General features: G+C 43.6%; 1 protein-coding gene across 1 annotated transcript in view; it reads left to right on the top strand.

The window, feature by feature from the left end:
• Positions 1-9221: 9221 nt before the first annotated feature.
• The window catches only part of USP12 (ubiquitin specific peptidase 12), a 90099-nt gene continuing 81370 nt past the window's right edge, over positions 9222-17950 (top strand). The window contains exon 1 of the mRNA XM_028105451.1: positions 9222-9430. Coding sequence (XP_027961252.1) covers positions 9383-9430 — 48 coding nt within the window. The 5' untranslated portion in view covers positions 9222-9382. The remainder of the gene's footprint in view (positions 9431-17950) is intronic.

The raw sequence follows: 17950 nt of genomic DNA, 5'->3' as shown, positions 1-17950 counted from the left end.
CTGACCTGAGCCGAAGGCAGACACTTAGCCATCTGAGCCACTCAGGTGCCCTGCAATCACACACTATCCTGACTAAATGGTCTTACTGAGGAGAGGAGAAGAAAGATTCCAGGTGAACAATGGCGTATTCCTTTTATCTCATTCATCCTATGATGGTCCACTGTGTTCTGAGCACTTATGCACGGTTTCTCATTTAACCCTCAACAACGTGATGAAATAGGGAACTTTTCCCTTGTATAACGATGACACTGGAGCTTAGAGGGTTAAGAGCTTTTTCAGCATTGCAAACTGAATTGGACATCCTGGGGGGTGAGGTTGGGGAGAGGAGATTCAACTAAGCATTCTGATGCCCTAATTATTATTATTGTTTTTAAGTAATCTCTACACCCAACATGGGGCTCAAACTCAAAACCCCAAGGTCAAGAGTCCCATACTCTACTGACTGAGCCAGTCAGGAGCTGCTGATGCCCTAATTCTTAACTTGGGGCACCTGGGTGGCTCAGTCGGTTGAGCTTCTGGCTCTTGATCATGATGTCAAGGTGATGAGATCGAGCCCCACGTGGGGCTTTGTGCTCAGCAGGGAGTCTGCTTGGAGTCTGCTTCTCCCTCTGTTCCTCACCACATCCCCCCCCCCCCCCGCCCCGGGCGTGCTCAGTGTCTCTCTCTAAAATAAATAAATAACATCTTAAAAAAACAAAAACAAAAACAAACCTTGCTCTTTAATTCATGTGTAAAGAGACTGTTGTCTTTCTTTACTAGGAGTCTCTGAGCCATTGAAGGCATAAGAGCTCTAAGAGGGTCCTAAGGAAGTGTCGAGTTCAATTGCGTATTCCATTTAGGCAGGGAGACCAGAATTTTAAACCAGGCTCACACTGATAAGTTACTTTTAAAAAGAAAACATTTTTAGATTGTGCCTAGTAATTAAAAAATATTGTCACATAGGGGCGCCTGGGTGGCTCAGTCGTTAAGCGTCTGCCTTCGGCTCAGGTCATGATCCCAGGGTCCTGGGATCGAGTCCCGTATGGGGCTCCCTGCTCAGCGGGGAGTCTGCTTCTCCCTCTCCCTCTGCTGCTTCCCCCTCTTGTGCTCTCTCTCTCTCAATAAATAAATGGATAAAATCTTAAAAAAATATACTGTCATATAAATATGTTGCTTAAGCTTTAAAAATATTCAGTCTATTTAATTTTTGAAATAGTTATACATTTGTGTGATTCAAAACCCAAAAAGTATAAAAAAATACGGTAAAAATTCCTATTTCCATCTTGTTCCCCAAATCACACATTCCCACTTCCTCAATCCTGGGACTATGAACTGTTTCTTGTGTATCTGACAGGAGTTTCTTTATGCTAAATATATTTTGGAATTTTTGCTTTCGTTCAGCTTTGCAAAGCTTGGCTATTTTAATAGAGTATTTTTTAGAAAGAAGAAGTGGAAGCCACGCCTGTTTCTCTCGACTGATGACAAAGTTTGAACATTTCAGGAAACCCCCAGGTGATACACCACCTCTCACCAGGTGCCCTGGGTAGGCTGATCAAGGTCAAGGGGCAAGGAGGCTTGGTGGGTGCTAAGATACAAAAGTCACAAGTTAGAGACACACTTTTACAATACAAACTCCAAACATACAGTTAAACTCTGGTAAAGCGTACAGAAAAGCCATCCTGAGAAGTTTCCGAGGGAGAGAGGGCATGATGAAAGAAGAAGCTGTCTCCATGGGAAAAAACCTAAAGACACAAGAAGGAAAATCAGAGCTGTGATTGGGGAAGTAAGACGTAGGTGCTTGAGACTTTTTAGAGTCCAGAGAGTGTTATATTTTCTTTTCTTTCTTTCTTTTTTTTTTCTGATGAACTTCCTCACAAGAACCGAGCAAATGCCAAGGTGAAAATGGGAAATTCCGACATGATGAGAGTCAGAGAAGCAGCAGAGCATCCGGGAGTGCTCTGGGAGCCTTCAGATCTGTTGTATTGACTAGAGAAGATAAAACACCTCTATGGACCAGAATTATTTTATTTTTCTTTGCTCCGGAATTGGACCTATGGAAAGGTGTATAGGAGAAGCAGGCTCCCCACTGAGCAGGGAGCCCGATGTGGGGCTCGATCCCAGGCCCCTGGGATCATGACCTGAGCCGAAGGCAGACACTTAGCCATCTGAGCTAAGGTGTTTATCGGTTCCGGCCCACAGAATAACAGGTGTTTATTCAGCTACTATTCTTCTGCAGCCTTGGGGATAGAGCTCTCCAAACAGACAGATGAAGGTCCAGTTCTTGTGGAGGTCATACTGAAAGGAGGGTGTCCAGTGACAGCAAGGACGTGACTGTGTGAGGGAGGGACAGTGCTCCGGGGACGAGGAATACCTAGGGCGAGCCCTCGTAGGTAGCACAGAGCTTGTTGGTGTTTGAGGAACAAAATGGAGGCCCATGTGATAGGAACATAGTGAATGAGGGGGAGGAATATGAGATGAAGCTGGAAAGATAGAAAGGAGGAGGAGGAAGGAAAGGAGGTGGGGGGGTGTATAACAGAAGTATCTGTTCTTTAAGTGTCAGGTGCTGTTTTAAGTATTTTACAAGTATTAATTAACTTAATTCTCAAAAGACGTCAGGAGGTAGGTAATATCATTATACCCATTTTACATACGAAGAGATTTTTCTTTACGATTATTTATGAGATGTAATTAGGTTACTCTTTGAAATTTTCCAACTTTTCCTTTTGGATCAGGTGACCTGATTCTCTAGTACGTGGTAGCATTTTTTGACGTCCTAAAGAGGAAACGATCTTTCTCTTCTCTGAACCCTTATGATACTGTAAATCACACAATTGGCACTTGTCTAATTTAAAGTTGTTTGGGTACACATCTTCTCTCTCAACTAGTTGGCATACTTTTTGAAGGCAGGACTGTCCTTCCCTAAGCACCTACCACAAGTAGGAGGTATTCAAGGATAGGTATTGAATACAAAATGCAATTCAGATATACATTGTTGAATAATCGTGTGACCAGAACAGACCATGTTCCTCATGTTTCTATCCAAGGTTGTCAATGTGCTCCACATTTTATGGCTCTATTTCTCTCTGTTCTGCAGTTTGCATAGAAGAAGAGGGTGGCTCATGAAAGCATTTGAAAGGACATCCTCTTCTCAAGTTAAGCTCAGCCACTTTTGACTTTTTACAAACAGATGAGATAATTGTGTCATCCTTCCCAGCATCTGGATAGTCAGGCCCTGCTTAGCGAGGAGCTGAGTACATGAAGAAAATATCCTGGTTTACTTTTGTGCTCACCAGAACTCAAGGTTTTCTCCCCAGTTTTAAACCTGGGAGCTAGATGTGTCCTTGAAATTCTCTGCCATGTTTGGTCTCAACAAATTGCAGGACTGGGAAACCAAATTGATATGATGACGAACAAGGAACAAGGAACCTTTTAAGGTTCGCTGATTCTACCACTTAGTACTGATGGATTTGACAGAAGAGATCAGAGACTCTAATCCTTGCGGATGTCACTGTGGATTGGATTGTCCCCTTGGCGTTCCTCACTCATCTTCACAAACTCCCTGCAACGTGCCTGGTGCTGAAGCCTTAGACACATGCCGTGCTTTTTCAAGGTTGGTGCATGAGATCCTCTCTCTGCCTGGGAGACCACTGCCTTCTCCTCCCCCACCACTGTTCATCCTATTCTGGATCACGATGCTGTCCTCAGCTTGTCCCCCCACCCCATCCCTCCCTCCCATGGGCAGAGCTCTTCTCACCCCCTCTGGGAGCTGCCAGGACTTTGTTCTTCATTTTCTCAGTGCATTTTCCATAAATGAAGTCATCTGTCTACCCCAATGGCCTGGGTGCTTCCTGAGGGTGCAGAATTCTCTTACTCATGAGTAGGTGACCAACAGATATTTGTTTTAATGAATGCACTCACATTTCAGCTTTAAATAGAGTATAACAATAAAAGGATTGTATCCTTTTAAAACCTAGATTTAAATGGCAAGTTTTAGATACATTAGCTATATGCCATGCTGCCCAGCAAATCAACAGCTTATATCCTTAGTTCAGATGACTCAACTTTACTCATCAGAATTAGAAGTCAGCCTCAAAAAGTAAGTCACTGATTTGTCGATTTGAACCAAAAAGAACATCACTGTTTTCATTAACATCTACCTCTGAACAACAGGACGATGTTAATGCCACCAAGAAAGTTGATTCATTGGACTGTCAATGGGCAGGGTAAAGAAGGGGAGAGACCATGGGTTTTCAAGTCCAAGTGTGTGGTGTGGCTCCTGGGTCTGCACTGGCTAGGCAGCGCCATGATGAATGTGGTAGAATGAGCCCAAAATGATCAAGTTCCAAGGGCACTGGGAGGCTTACATTAGAAAATGTACCTAAGGGCACCTGGGTGGCTCAGTCAGTTAAGCATCTGCCTTCGGCTCAGGTCATGATCCCAGGGTCCTGGGACTGAGTCTGGCAACAGGCTTCCTGCTCAGCGGGGAGTCTGCTTCTCCCTCTCCCTCTGCCTGCTTGTGTATGCTCTCGCTCTCTCTCTGTCTGTCAAATAAATAAATAAATAAATAAATAAATAAATAAATAAATAAATAAAATCTTAAAAAAAAAGAAAATGTATCTAAAGTACTAATTAGGTGTCTGGCACATAGCAGAGGCTCACTAATTCTGGGGGAGTAAACTGGCAGACTGAGGGCTGTATGTGCCCACCCTGATTTTTAAAATATTGACTTTCGAGTGGTCATTCAAAGCTCTCCGGTTTGTGTTCTAGACACGTTTCCACGTTTTATCCTTGCTGCACCCCTCTGAGGTAGACATGATTATTACCCTTCTTTTCCAGAGAGGGAAACTGAGAAAAAAAATTTGGAATATATTTCATAACTAAAACCTGCATGTGGGTCCCAAAGGAGTCAATGCCTCTCAACCTACCTCATCCTACTAGAATCAAAATGAGGCACTTTCACATGAGCTGATGTAACAGAGTGGATACAAATGCGATCTCTGCAGCCAGGTTCAAATTCTGGTTCCACTGCTTCCTAGTTGTGCAATCTAGGAAAGTTAGCACTGTGCCTCAGTTTCCCTACCTAGAAAATGGGGATTAATAATAGCACTTACCTCACTGGGTTATGATGAGGATTTGATAAATCGTTTGGTGTATAGAAAAGTCCTCAGTCATTTGACAGTTACCTGTCATTATGGTTGTCTTATACCCCAACTCTACCTCCTTCTGCCTACTTCCTTCCCCACCCCACCACAGGCAACATTTCATTTATTTATGCTCGTTGGTACAAACACAAATGCCTTCAGGGAGAAAAGAAATAGCAAGAAGTACACAAGCATACCTCATTTTATTGCTCTTCAGCTGTATTGTGCTTTACAGATATTGTGGTTTTTTACACTGAATGTCTGTGGCAATCATGTGTCCAGCCATTCTGCCAACATCACGTGCTCACTTCATGTCTCTGGGTCCCATTTTGCTAGTTCTTGCAATATTTCAACGGTTTTCATTCTTACTGTATCTGTTATGGTGATCTGTGGTCAGTGATCTTGCAATCACTTTGTAATTGTTTTGGGGTGCCCATATGAGACAATGAACTTAATCACTATGTGTGTTCTGACTGCTCAGGTTGTTCTCCCTTCTCTCTCCCTCTCCGCTGGCCTCCCTGTTCCCCAAGACACAACAATATTGAAATTAGGCCAGTTAGTAACCCTACAGTAGCCTCTAAGTGCTCAAATGAAAGGAAAGTTCTCTCACTTTAAATCAAAACTAGAAGTGATTAAGCTTAGTGAGGAAGCCATGTTGAAAGCCGAGATAGGCCCAAAACTAAGCCTCTTGCGCCAAACGTTAGCCAAGTTGAGAACGCAAAGGAAACAATCTTGAAGGAAATTAAATGTGCTATGTTAAGATGATATGGAAGTGACACAGCCTTACTGCTGATATGGAGAAAGTTCGAGTGGTCTGGAGAGGAGAGCAAACCAGCCCCAGCATTCGCTTAAGCCGAAGCCTAATCCAGAGCAAGGCCCTAGCTAGCTCTCTGTAATTCCGTGAGGGCTGAGAGAGGTGAGGAGGCCGCAGAAGGAAAGTCTGAAGCTAGCAGAAGTTGGTTCACGAGGAAAGAAGCCAGCTCCAAAACAGAAAGCACAAGGTGAAGCAGCGAGGGCTGGTGGAGAAGCTGCAGCAAGTTGTCCAGAAGGTCCATCTACGATAGCAATGCAGGTGGCTACACTCCACGACAGGCTTTCAGTGTAGATGGGACAGCCTTCTACTGGAAGAAGATGCCATCGAGGACTCACAGCTCCAGAGGAGAAGTCAGTACCCGGCTTCAAAGCTTCAAAGGCCAGGCTGACTGTCCTGTCAGGGGCTAATGCAGCTGGTGACCTCAGTTGAAGCCAGTGCTCACTGACCCTTCCGGAAATCCTGGGGCCCTTCAGAATGATGCTCAGCCTACTCTGCCTGTGCTCTGCACATGGAACAACAAAGCCCGGATGACAGCGCGTCTGTTTACAACATGGTTTACCGAACATTGGAAGCCCACCGTTGAGACCTGCTGCTGAGAAAAACGATTCCTATCAAAATATTACTACACACTGACAATGCAGTTGTACACATACCCACCTTTCTCTAGGTACAGTGAAGGTTGTGGTAAAGCTGATACAGCTGCAGGTAAAAACTGGGTTTGAAATCCAGATGACCCCTTCTGAGCTCTGGGTACAAAAGGGTTGTGTTTCAGTCAAATCTTTTTTTTTTTTTTAATATTTATTTATTTATTTATGTGCGTGTGAGAGAGAGAGAACACAGAGGAAAAGGGAGAGGGAGAAGCACACTCCCTGCTGAGTCAGGAGCCCAGAACCCTGGGATCATGACCTGAGCTGAAGGCAGACTCTTAACCGACTGAGCCACCCAGGCAACCCTCAATCAAATCTTAACTGTATTACATATTGTTAAAAACACCCTGTTGCTGTGCTTAGCACATAGAAGAATCTCTTTTTATATCTGTGCCTCACCGATAAACTTTAGGCTGGGGAGACAAGGCATCATGAAGTTCTGCAATTAGGATCTCTGGCATCCCTTATGAATTTAGACGGTTATGACATCACCTAGACACAACTCTTGATAATTCTACAGGAATCCATTTTTAAAAGACCTGTTCTTATGTAAAATTATGTGTAAAGCTGGCGGCTTCTGTTCCTGTGACATTTTAGGATTCATGGACAAAGAGGCATGTTGGTGGACAGTGTAGATGGAGGCAGGGCTCAAATTCTGGCACATCAGACCTGTTTCCTGGAACAGAATAGTAGAAGGGGAGGGCAGGATTACAGTAGGCATTTACCCAAATAGGCAAGACAGGGTCTGGGAGCATGGTGACACTGGTAGGCCCTGGGGGTCTAAGCAGAGAACATAGAATTCAGGTGGGTGACACTTCCAAGTCTTAGACAGGGAGACAGGGAGGCAAGCACTCCAAGATCCTGAATGTGTGGTGGTGAAAAGCAGGGTCCTAGCCACTGGCTTAGGTATCAGGGGAAAGAGGGAGGGCCCCAGCTTCCATGGAGGTAGGTGCCTGGAGAACCAGGCCAGCTACTATGGGACTTGCCTATATTCTATTTGCAATTTTTTTTCCCAAGCAAGCTTACAATGGAAATCACTATGGAAACAGCATTCATCTACCAGAAGTCTGTTTAGCACCTAAATTTTGTTTGCTTTGTTTTATGTTTCGAATGCTTTGAACCTACTGGGTAAGGCATATCTGATCTTGGAGCTTCATCTGAATTCAGGCCTTCAGCCACGCTGAAATGGGGGAACCGAAAAGGCACCCCATCACTGCAGCTCACCAATTGGGAAGTATTTCAAGCTTTCCAATATAACAAAATTATTCTAACCTGAACTACTTTCTCAAATAGGAAGAAATAAAGCTGAGCTTCCTGATATGAAGAACAGGATGCAATGATGTATTTTATAAAAGTAGAAAAGAGGAACTCTGGGGCGCCTGGGTGGCTCAGTGGTTAAGCATCTGTCGGCTCAGGTCATGATCCCAGGGTCCTGGGATCCAGCCCCCCATCCATCGGGCTCCCTGCTCGGCGGGAAGCCTGCTTCTCCCTCTCCCACTCCCCCTGCTTGTGTTCCCTCTCTCACTGTGTCTCTCTCTGTCAAATAAGTAAATAAAATCTTAAAAAAAAAAAAAAAAAGGAAAGAGGAACTCTACCCCTAGCTGGCCCTGCTTAAATATTTCTCACAGGACATTTTTCTCACTCAGGAGACTTCTTGTCTATGATAACATCATCATCGGTGTTGGGCTGAGATCTTCCCTGTTTTGCAACTCAACTTTCAGAACAAATATATTTAGGCACTATATTTATAAACATATTCTAAATTTATGGCCAGCAGGGAGGCGGGAAGCCTGCTTGGCCCCCTTTCCCCATTACTTATCTTTCTTCCTAATTCAAGGAGCTAAATATATAGTTTCATTTTTAATTATCTTTTGCTAAGTTATGGTGTTTTGACCCAGGTGATTCACCCACTATATGTCAAAGAGACAGACCACCTGATATTTTGTTAAATGCTTGGGATGTTGGGTTGCCCGGTTATTTCAAACGTAGAGAAAACAGGTTTCCTCCCACCCCACCCAGAATTATCCAGATCATCACGTCCGTTTTCTATTTGGGGAGTGGGGACCAGCTGTCCTTTCACCCTTAGTGGAGGCTGCGGGTCAGTCCTCTCCCGGACTTACCCAGGTCGCCGCAGCCCGTGCAGCGAGAGGACGAACCCCTCCTCCCGTTCCCCCCGCCCCCCCCGCCCCCCCCGCTTCCCCTGCTCCCCCCAACTCCACTCGCAGCCAGGGCTCTGCTGGCACTAGGGCTCTAGGACCGCGAGGGACGCGGGCGGGAGGCGGGGTCCGACCGAGCGCGGGGTGGGGCCGCGCGGGAGTTTCCCTGCTCGCGCGCTCCGGGGCCGAAGAGTCGTGCGCGGCGGAGTGGGCGGGGCCGCGCGGGGGCGGTCTGGGAGCGCGGCGGGTGGGCGGGGCGCGCCGCTGGGCCGCGCAGCTGCCGGGCAGGCGGGGCATTAGGGCCTCGGCAGAGCCCGCTCCCCAGCGCGCAGAGCGGGGTGTACGGGCGGGCGGCTTCGCGGGCGGGCGGCTTCGCGGGCAGGCGCGGGCCCCGAGGCAGCGGCTGCGCCCTGCGCCGGGGAGGAGCCGGGGTCGGGTGGGCGGGCGGGCGAGCGGCAGGCGGGGACTGGGGCCCGAGGCGGGGAGTGCCGGAGCGCCGGCGGCGAGGACGGCAGCGACTGCAGAGCAGGCTCTGTGCGGGGGTCCGCCCGCGGGCTGCGGTGCGAGCGGGCGGCCCGGCTCCTCTCCTCCCCCGCCCGCCGCCGCCGCCGCAGCTGTGATTGGGTGGAAGATGGCGTTGGGCGGATGGAAATCCTAATGACAGTCTCCAAATTCGCCTCCATCTGTACCATGGTAGGTGCGGCGGGAGGGCGGCGGGGGCGGCCCCGGGACCCCCGCGGGCGGGCGGTGTCGGCTCGGCCCTTGTCTCCGCCCCTCGCCCGGGCGGCCCGCGGGGCCTAGCGCGGGGGCCCGCGGCCCGGGCGGGGGCGGTTGGACGGCGGCTGGCGGGGAGCGCGAGGGCTCAGCTGTCCCCGGGAAGCGGGGAGGCACCCGGCGAGCCGGGGCGGCGCGAGGGTGGCCGGCGCGGGGGCGACCGTGCCGGACGCGGCGGGGCGCGGGCACCGATCGTCAGCTCCCCCGGGTTCAACTGTCCTAGTCTTCCCGCGGCGCCGGGGCGGAGCGGCGAGGCGCACCCCGAGCCGTGGGCGCGCGGCCCCCGGCTGGGGTCGGAGGTGGAAGGACGCGGAGCAGCGCCTCTCCATTTCCGTCTGGCGGTGCGCGGAGCGGGGAGGTGGCCCTGAGCGGGGGTGGGGGGTCCGCGGGCAGGAAGGCAGGGTCTCATTCCTGCCGGGAGAGGACGGAAGTCAAGTGCAGATTTCCTCCGCGAGCCTCTGGCGAGGCCCAGGCCCCCACCCGGTGCTTAGGGGAAGGGGGTGTGTGTGAAGGTGGAAACTTTAAATAAGCGCTGTTGAAAATTTTCCCATTTTCTACTCTTCCTGAGCAACGAGCTCTCCGTTTTCCAACCATGTGTCCAGGTGGCAGTCTCGTCTTTACGAATCCACGCTAATCTTGAAAACAGCTTAAGCTTCCCCGTCGATTGTTTAATACATCAGACACATCTGTGTGTGGCTGAAAGTATTTCTGTGCAGGGACTGACTGTGAGGGTTGTTGTTGGCGTTTCGTTGGGGCATTTAAATAGACCTTAAGGGAAGAATGCTAATGCCTGTTGCAAAGTCCCGAATTAATTACAGCAAAACGTGGATGCGTTTAAATCTTGGTGTTTTCGTGACTGGCCAGAAGGGCCACAGTTTTCCACACGATGGGGCAAATTCGTTTCATTAGCGCCTTATGAGCTTACATCTAGGGATCATAATTGTGAGCCCTCGCAGAAAAAAAGTTATTCTTTGCAATGTGGGCCCAGTGATTATGTTATTAAAGATATCTGAAATCTTTCCTTCTGCTCTTACTGGCTCTTTTTTGTGCACCCGATTGCATAAGGAGATCCCCGAGCAATCTTCGATTTAAGGGTAGTACATTTTATATACCTTTCTTTAAGGAGTGGTGAGTCAGATTGGAAGGATGCTTTAGAGGCAGATTCTATACCGCACGCTGAGGAACAGTACAAAAAATGGCTGAAGTCAGGTGGGATTAAAATCTACAGTATTAAATCATGTTGAAGAGTGAATCACTGAAGAATCCATTTCCCCAAATGGATGTTTGTTCTTTCTCACAATTTACATTTTAGGAAATCATTGATATTAAAGGGACTTTATTAAAAACGATTCCCCAGGATCATTTGGATTAATTATTTTTAGATATGCCAGTTATTACCGTATTCTGTACCAGAAGGAATGTGATAATTAATTCTTTGAGAGTGATAATCTTGCCAGATTGCTGAGCTATACAGATTGTCTGGTCATAGTTCGTTGTCAAAGTCTATTGCTTCGGGAGTGATGTGTTACTCTTTCCTCACCGTTCATTCACTCAAGTATGTAAGGTACATACTTAGCACTTGCTAAGGGAGAGAGACTGGCCTCAGCCGCTGGGGGGAAACAGTAGTAATCAGGGCAGTCCCTGCTTTCATGGTGTTTATGATCTAGTTGAGGGACACAAACAGTATTCAGATAAACATATTAATAAGTATATATGCTCTAATTAGGTTAGGAAAATGGGGAGAGATTTGCCAAGTCAAACGCTGAGTAAGGGATTCTGAGTAAGGGATTCTGATCTGAAGAATGTCAGGCTCCAAAGCTCTTTCTAGGGCTTTCACTCAAGTGCATTAATTGATTGCATGTGGTGTGTGTGTGTATTGTTGGTGAATATGGAAACATCATTGCCTGGTCAAATAAGATTGTTCCAAAACTAGTGTTAGAATTGGGTGTGTCTGTAGTCATATTTGGATAAATTCTGATGCACTCCCAAAATAATGCTGAATATCTCAAAGTAATCTGTAATCTTATTCTTTAAAGAAGACTGCAGCTCATCTTAGAATTAGAAAATGGACAGTCAAGAAAAGTAAAGATTTACCTTTATGCCTTTGTAGATGCTATTTTGGTAGACTTTGAACACTCCCTCTTCACTTCTTGTCTGGTGAGTTTTTCTTGGTCTCTCAAGCTGGTAGCCTTACTGGGTTATTCCTGCTCCTGTCCAGCCACACCCTCCTCTATCCCCCTCATAATTTCATGGAGCTTTTGTAATCTCAATAGCATTTATCATCCTTGCTGTGTTGTAAATTTTTCTCTTGTCTCCTCATTAGACTGGGAAGGCCTTAAAGGGAAGGACTGTTGTTTATTTCTGCAGTTTGGTGGATCACTAACTTCTGCAAACCAGAGAACAGTTTCCTGGAGTCCCTCATTTCTCCTGCCAGAGTCTGGGGAGAAGTGAGTTTGTTTAGCATGGATGAGGGAGGGGCTGTATGTGTGTGGAGTGGTAAAGAGGAGGCGTTGGATCTAAAGAGAATGGTACGACTACCCAGGGAGTCAACATCTGAAAATAGTTATGATGAATTGGAATTTTATTTTAGAAATAGTAAAGTTTACCTGATTTTTTTCATTTGTCAACTTAAGGCATCTGAGCAAATTGGCAATACCTGAATTGGATTAAGTAACTGTTAAAAACACATCTCTTCAGGTATGTCTTATTCTAGGTCACTCTTGTGCTAACATGTGAAAATCAGTGTTTTTTTTTTAAGTTAGTGTTATAGTCTGACCCAAATGAGTGATTCTTTTTAGATTGCAGTGAATAAATTTGCAAAGGTCCCTCTCGAAATGCCTCTTGTTATTTGTCCGTGAAATGATATATTTTCAGTATCACATGGTGTTTGTTTTGTCACTCAAGTGGCTTCAGATTTCACATAGTAGTTACCTAATATTAAATAGTGTACTTAATAATTATGAAATGGTGGGAAAAGTGGCCTGGTACATATTAAGAGGGGCCAAGGTTTGGAAATTGAGGTGCAAGTTGTAGAGCAGTTTTGTGTGGCCTAGGACTAGAAAGTTATAATATGGGTCATGGACTGTTACACGAAGGCAGGTCTGTAATCATTGTTAGCACCAACTGGGACCATTATGTCCCTTCCTGTTCGGGTTGCAGAAGTCCTGGTTGGGAAGAGATTGCTGAGGAGGGGGATTGGGTAAAGGAGAAGTTAAGGGTGGTAAGTCCTGGGGTGGCACTGGCCTGGCTGCTTGCCTACTCCCAGTCACAGCAGGGGGAGGTAGAGCCATTGGAACGTGGTGAGGCCAAGGCCACAAGTCAGCTTTGCGTGGGTCTGACAGGTTTACTTCTCAAAAGCCTGTACCTAACACAGCACCCTACACATGGTAACCTTTAAACTACTTATTGAAGGAAAGTCACAGGTGGAGCAGGCTATTTGTCTTTTTTCATTGTTTTGCGTCTCAGTGGGGTCACTCAGTAAGAGTTAAGATGTGTGCAGGGTCAGTGCAATTTATCATCACTCCAGAGAGAAAGGAAAAGGGAGGAAGAACCCTCCAAGCCTGTGCCCTGTTGATTGCCCCCCTGGGGGTGGTGATGGCTGTGTGTGCGCACGCACTCAGGCTGCTCTCCTCTTATGCAGTCCGAATATTGTATTAAGTAATAAAATGCTTTGTTCCTTCTCAGGAAATAGGGTGGGTGTATTTCTTTTATTAGTAAAATAACTAATTTTTATTAATATTTTATTAGTAAAATAGTACTTCTATGATAGGAACATTCAGAGTGAGTTGCCATTGTTTTACTAATTTTTGCTGTTTTTACTATAAATGTTAATTTTAGACAGGAAAATTTCAAAAAGAAGGATTTTTTTAATTCATGTAAATGGTTAAATACTGATAAGGAATGTTTGAGCATGTGTTTGAGGAAGCTTAGTGGAGAGAACATTTAGAATAAGTTATAAAAGTTTTATTTAAGCTTACTAATCTGATTTTGGCTAAAACACATTTTGGTTATTAAAAATTATACATTCTCATTATAGAAAATTTGGAAAATATTTTGTAAAAAGCATTTGAAAACTCTTAAGCAAAAGGAAAGAACTGCTTTACCTCCCAGAGCATATTTTGTCTTTTTAAAAAAAACTTAATTGAGCTTATACCCTAGATAAAATTTCCATTTCAGTTTTCCCCATGAATGGTTGTCTTGCTAGTTTTTAAATTTGTACAATTGCAGGATAAGCATGGAGAGTTTAATGTTTAAGATGATAATATTACAAGATGCTTAACACAGAAAGGTATAGTGATAGGCTACCAGGTTGTTGACAGGTTGTTTATCGATTGTTAGAGGATAAAGTTGTATAGTTAGGAGAAAAGGAATTTTGTAAAAGATGATGGGTTTAGTCTAATATTAGGCACTTATTAGTTATACAAAGGTAAGACCATTGGGATTTGAAACTTAATATGCTTAAAAAGTATAGTTTTAAACACCACATTCAAGTGTGTAGAATGTGTCTAAAGACTGGTTTTATTTTATATCATGTGGTTTTGCTTACCTCTGCTTCTCGCTAATCTTTTTATAATAGATCTCAGAGCAGGTTAATTATTTACCCTACCATGACCCATGTGGCTGGTTTTAGCCAGACTTGATCACAGCATGTCTGTTGTCTTATTTGATTTCAGGCTTTTGACCAGGCCCCCGGAGATGGAAAACCTCCATTTTTGTTACTTGCAAGTTTCTTTCTTCCTGCCGTTGAGATAATTTTTATTCTAGTTCTTCTGAAACTTTTACTGTCTCAGGAAAGATTATTTAAGCACTTGTTCACTTAGTAGCATTAATTCCTTTCCAGAAACCTTCATTTTTCCAGATTTAAATGGTCTAATTTAGATAGTCTAACCTAAAATCTAATTTAGATTTTCTTGTAGTAACTTAATTCCAGAAACTTAATATTTTATTATGTATTCTACGGCATGGTATGTTAAAAAGAGCAGCTGAACCAGAAGATAAATTCTAGTTCACAATTTGACATTTAGATCTATATAGACGGGAAAATCTCTTAAAACTTTGAGTTTATTTTTCTCATCTGTGAAATAAAGGGATTAGATTGGACACTTTGATAAATATTTCTTGTATGTTTGTTTCCTTCCAGATCTAAAACTGATACTTTGATCCCTTCAGAGTTTATAAATTATTATTGATAATCATCAGTATTTTGGAAGCTCTAATCATGTTTTATCTATTAATTTTTTTCTTCTGACTTTTTGACCACCTTCACCCCCTGCACCTTTGCAACCACCAGTCTGTTCTCTGTATCTGTGAGTTGGTGGGTTTTTTTGTTGGTTTGTTTGTTTTTAAGATTCCACATATGATAGATCATAGGGTATTTGTCTTTCTCTGGTTTCCTTCACTTACCATAATGCCCTCTAGGTCCATCTATCGTGTTGCATATGGCAAGATTTCATTCTTTTTTTCTGGCTGAGTAATATTCCACGGTTGTGTATGTACCATAATTTCTTTTATCTAGTCATCTATCAGTAGACACTTGGGTTGCTTCTATGCCTTGGCTATTGTAAATAATGCTGCGGTGAACACAGGGTGCAGATATCTCTCTGAGTTAGTGTTTTCATTCTCTTCAGATAAATACCCAGAAGTGGAATTGCAGGATCATGGTGGTTCTATTTTTAATTTTTTTGAGGAACTTCCATACTCTTTGCCATAGTGGTTGTACCAATTTACATTCCCACCAACAGTGCATAAAGTTTCCCTCTTCTTCATATCCTCACCAATACTTATTTCTTGTCTTTTTGATAATACATTCTAACAGGTCGAGGTCGTACCTCATTGTGGTTTTGATTTGCGCTTCTTTGAGGATTAATGATGAGCATCTTTTCATATACCTGTTGGCTATCAGTGTGTCTTTGGAAAAATGTTTGTTCAGATCTTCTGCCCATTTAAAAAATCAGATTTTTTTTTTTTTATTGAGCTGTATGAGTGAGTTCTTTATATATCTTGGATATTAGTCCCTTACCGGATACATGATTTGCAAATATTTCTCCCATTTAGTAGGTTGCATCCAGTCATGTTTTAGATAATATAAGGAGCGTGGAATTAGATATAGTTAAATATGAATTATGCCTAGCTCCCCAGTTTTGTTCATGGAAAATTGCAGTCCAAATTAATACATATTTCTAACTTTAAAAGCATTTAGTGGAGGTTAGTGAAATTGCCATTTTATTCATTAACAGGCTATTCTATGTAACTATTTACTCATGTTTGAACATTTTTTCTTTTCCAGTACCATTAAAATGAATTTGAATTGGTGCCCTTTCTTGAGAGTCTACATTTGTTTCCTTAGGTGTGAGTGTAACCTTGGACAAATTAATTGTGCCATGGTTTCCTTATCTGTAAAATGGGGATAAAATGATAGCTGGTTCATAGTAATCACTCTGTGATGGTGGTGGTGGTTCTTTTTTTTTTTTTTAAAGATTATTTATTTATTTATTAGAGAGAGAGAGAGAGAGAGAGAGAGAAACAGCATAAGAGGGGAGAGGGTCAGAGGGAGAAGCAGGGTCCCCGCTGAGCCAGGAGCCTGATGTGGGACTCGATCCCAGGACTCCGGGATTATGACCTGAGCCGAAGGCAGTCGCTTAACCAACTGAGCCACCCAGGCGCCCCGGTGGTGGTGGTTTTTTATTACCCCTCTAAAGTGATTTGCTCCCTCAGTGTGGAAAGGACTCTTTGGCGCTACTGATTAATGTTAGCTCAACAAATATTAGTAAGCAAAATTGAAGTTTGTTTTATGAAATGCAATTATTGCAGTTCATTTTCATCACAAGAAACAGCTCATTAGTAATATATGCCTCTGAAAGCATAGATTTATTTTGAAGTGGATTAGATTATGATACTGTAAACTAAGAATGAAGATGATCTTTCTCTGTTTTAAATAGTTTGTAGAAAGATTTTATTCCTTTTTCCTGGGAATAAAAATGTTCTAATTTGTGACATTCTTGAACATGTTTGAGAAGTTTAGATAAGTTGGGAATACTACTTTTAGAAGAAAAATCTTGCCTTATTTTTTGTACTAGAAAAAAAGCAACCCAACTTTTTGTTTGTTTGAGCTGTGTGTATCAAAGTTAACTTCAGGCCTTATTTTCTTTTGTGTTTTCCTATTGTTCCTGCCTCTGTCCTTTCTTGGAATAACATCTCTTGTTGGCCTGCCATGCAGTTACCCAGTCTGCTTTCATATCTTGTCGAAAACCTGTTCTCTCCTTGTCTCATGGGCTTCAAGAGGATTAAATATCTGTAAAGTGCTTTAAGGTGTTGTAAGAAAAGGGTAAATGATAGATGTTATGAAGTTATGTATGGGTTGCTGGATTGAAAACTCGCAACCAGAGACACAGTGTTGTTGAAAATACCTAAAACTAGAATTTGATCATTTAAAATCTTAGAATTTGTGTTAGAAGGAGGTGAGGGACACAGTTTATAGACATAATTTGTTTTGGAAGAAAAACTATTAAGTCTTTGCTTTCACAAAAGTACTCAGTCAAGAAGAGTTTTGTGATAGTGTCAGGTTCAAGATATTTAATAGGAAACATAATTGAGTGAGGTGCTATAGCTTTTCATATCCTCTGTGTTCACTGGCTTATGCTTTTCTGTTGCTTCTTTGTAAGAAAGACCATTAACTCTTTCTAAAAATTGTGTAGTGTCTGCAGTGTATAAGCTTGCCGAGACTCCCCATCTGTAGTAATCCACATGTCGAAGACTGCATGCCAGTAAAAATTTATTTCCAACTTAGAAGAAGTGGATGTTTATTTCGGTGATAGCTGACAGATATTCTTATTGAAATGCTTCATAGGTGCAGGAATCATCCATGCATTTCCTTCTTGTGAATAGTTTAAATCACAATATCTTTTAACTGAGTTATCGACTGTTGCCCTTGATTTTATTTTGGTGTTTTAGTGAACTGATAAGTCTTCTGCCTGATAGTGTTTTTCATGGGAGGCTGGGGGGGATTTTTTATAAGCCAATAGTGACACGCTTTGTTTTTTTGCTTTTGTTTTTTTGGTAGAGACTGCCTTTTCTTCAGTAAGTACTTTTAGGAAGTATTAATGGAGAATTACATTACAGTAGGGTTTATGTGGGTACTGAGAATACAAAGATGACAATGATAGGCCCTAGTCTTTACAGAGCTTCCCATTTCGTGAGTCCTGAATGGGTTCTAGTTGTGCTGAGAAAGTAATCCTGGTGGCCTCTGGGCAGCCAGGAGGTGTTTGGATTGACCAGATCCCTTGACTAGTCTCATCCAGGTGAGAACATTGTTATCTGTATATTTTTGTGGGCTCTACAGTTACTACTGTTTATGTATGCTGTGATGAGAAAAAGGTTGGGAAAGAGGGTAGACATACAGAACAAATGAGTGCAAGGAGATGGTTTTTCTATAAGTAATGA

The sequence above is a fragment of the Eumetopias jubatus genome, unplaced genomic scaffold (genome assembly GCF_037043125.1).
Source record: "Eumetopias jubatus isolate StellerSeaLion01/CBP00866 unplaced genomic scaffold, mEumJub1_p1.0 scaffold_3, whole genome shotgun sequence".
NCBI classification, from domain to species: Eukaryota; Metazoa; Chordata; class Mammalia; order Carnivora; family Otariidae; genus Eumetopias; species Eumetopias jubatus.
This window is presented reverse-complemented; position numbering and strand designations above follow the sequence as displayed.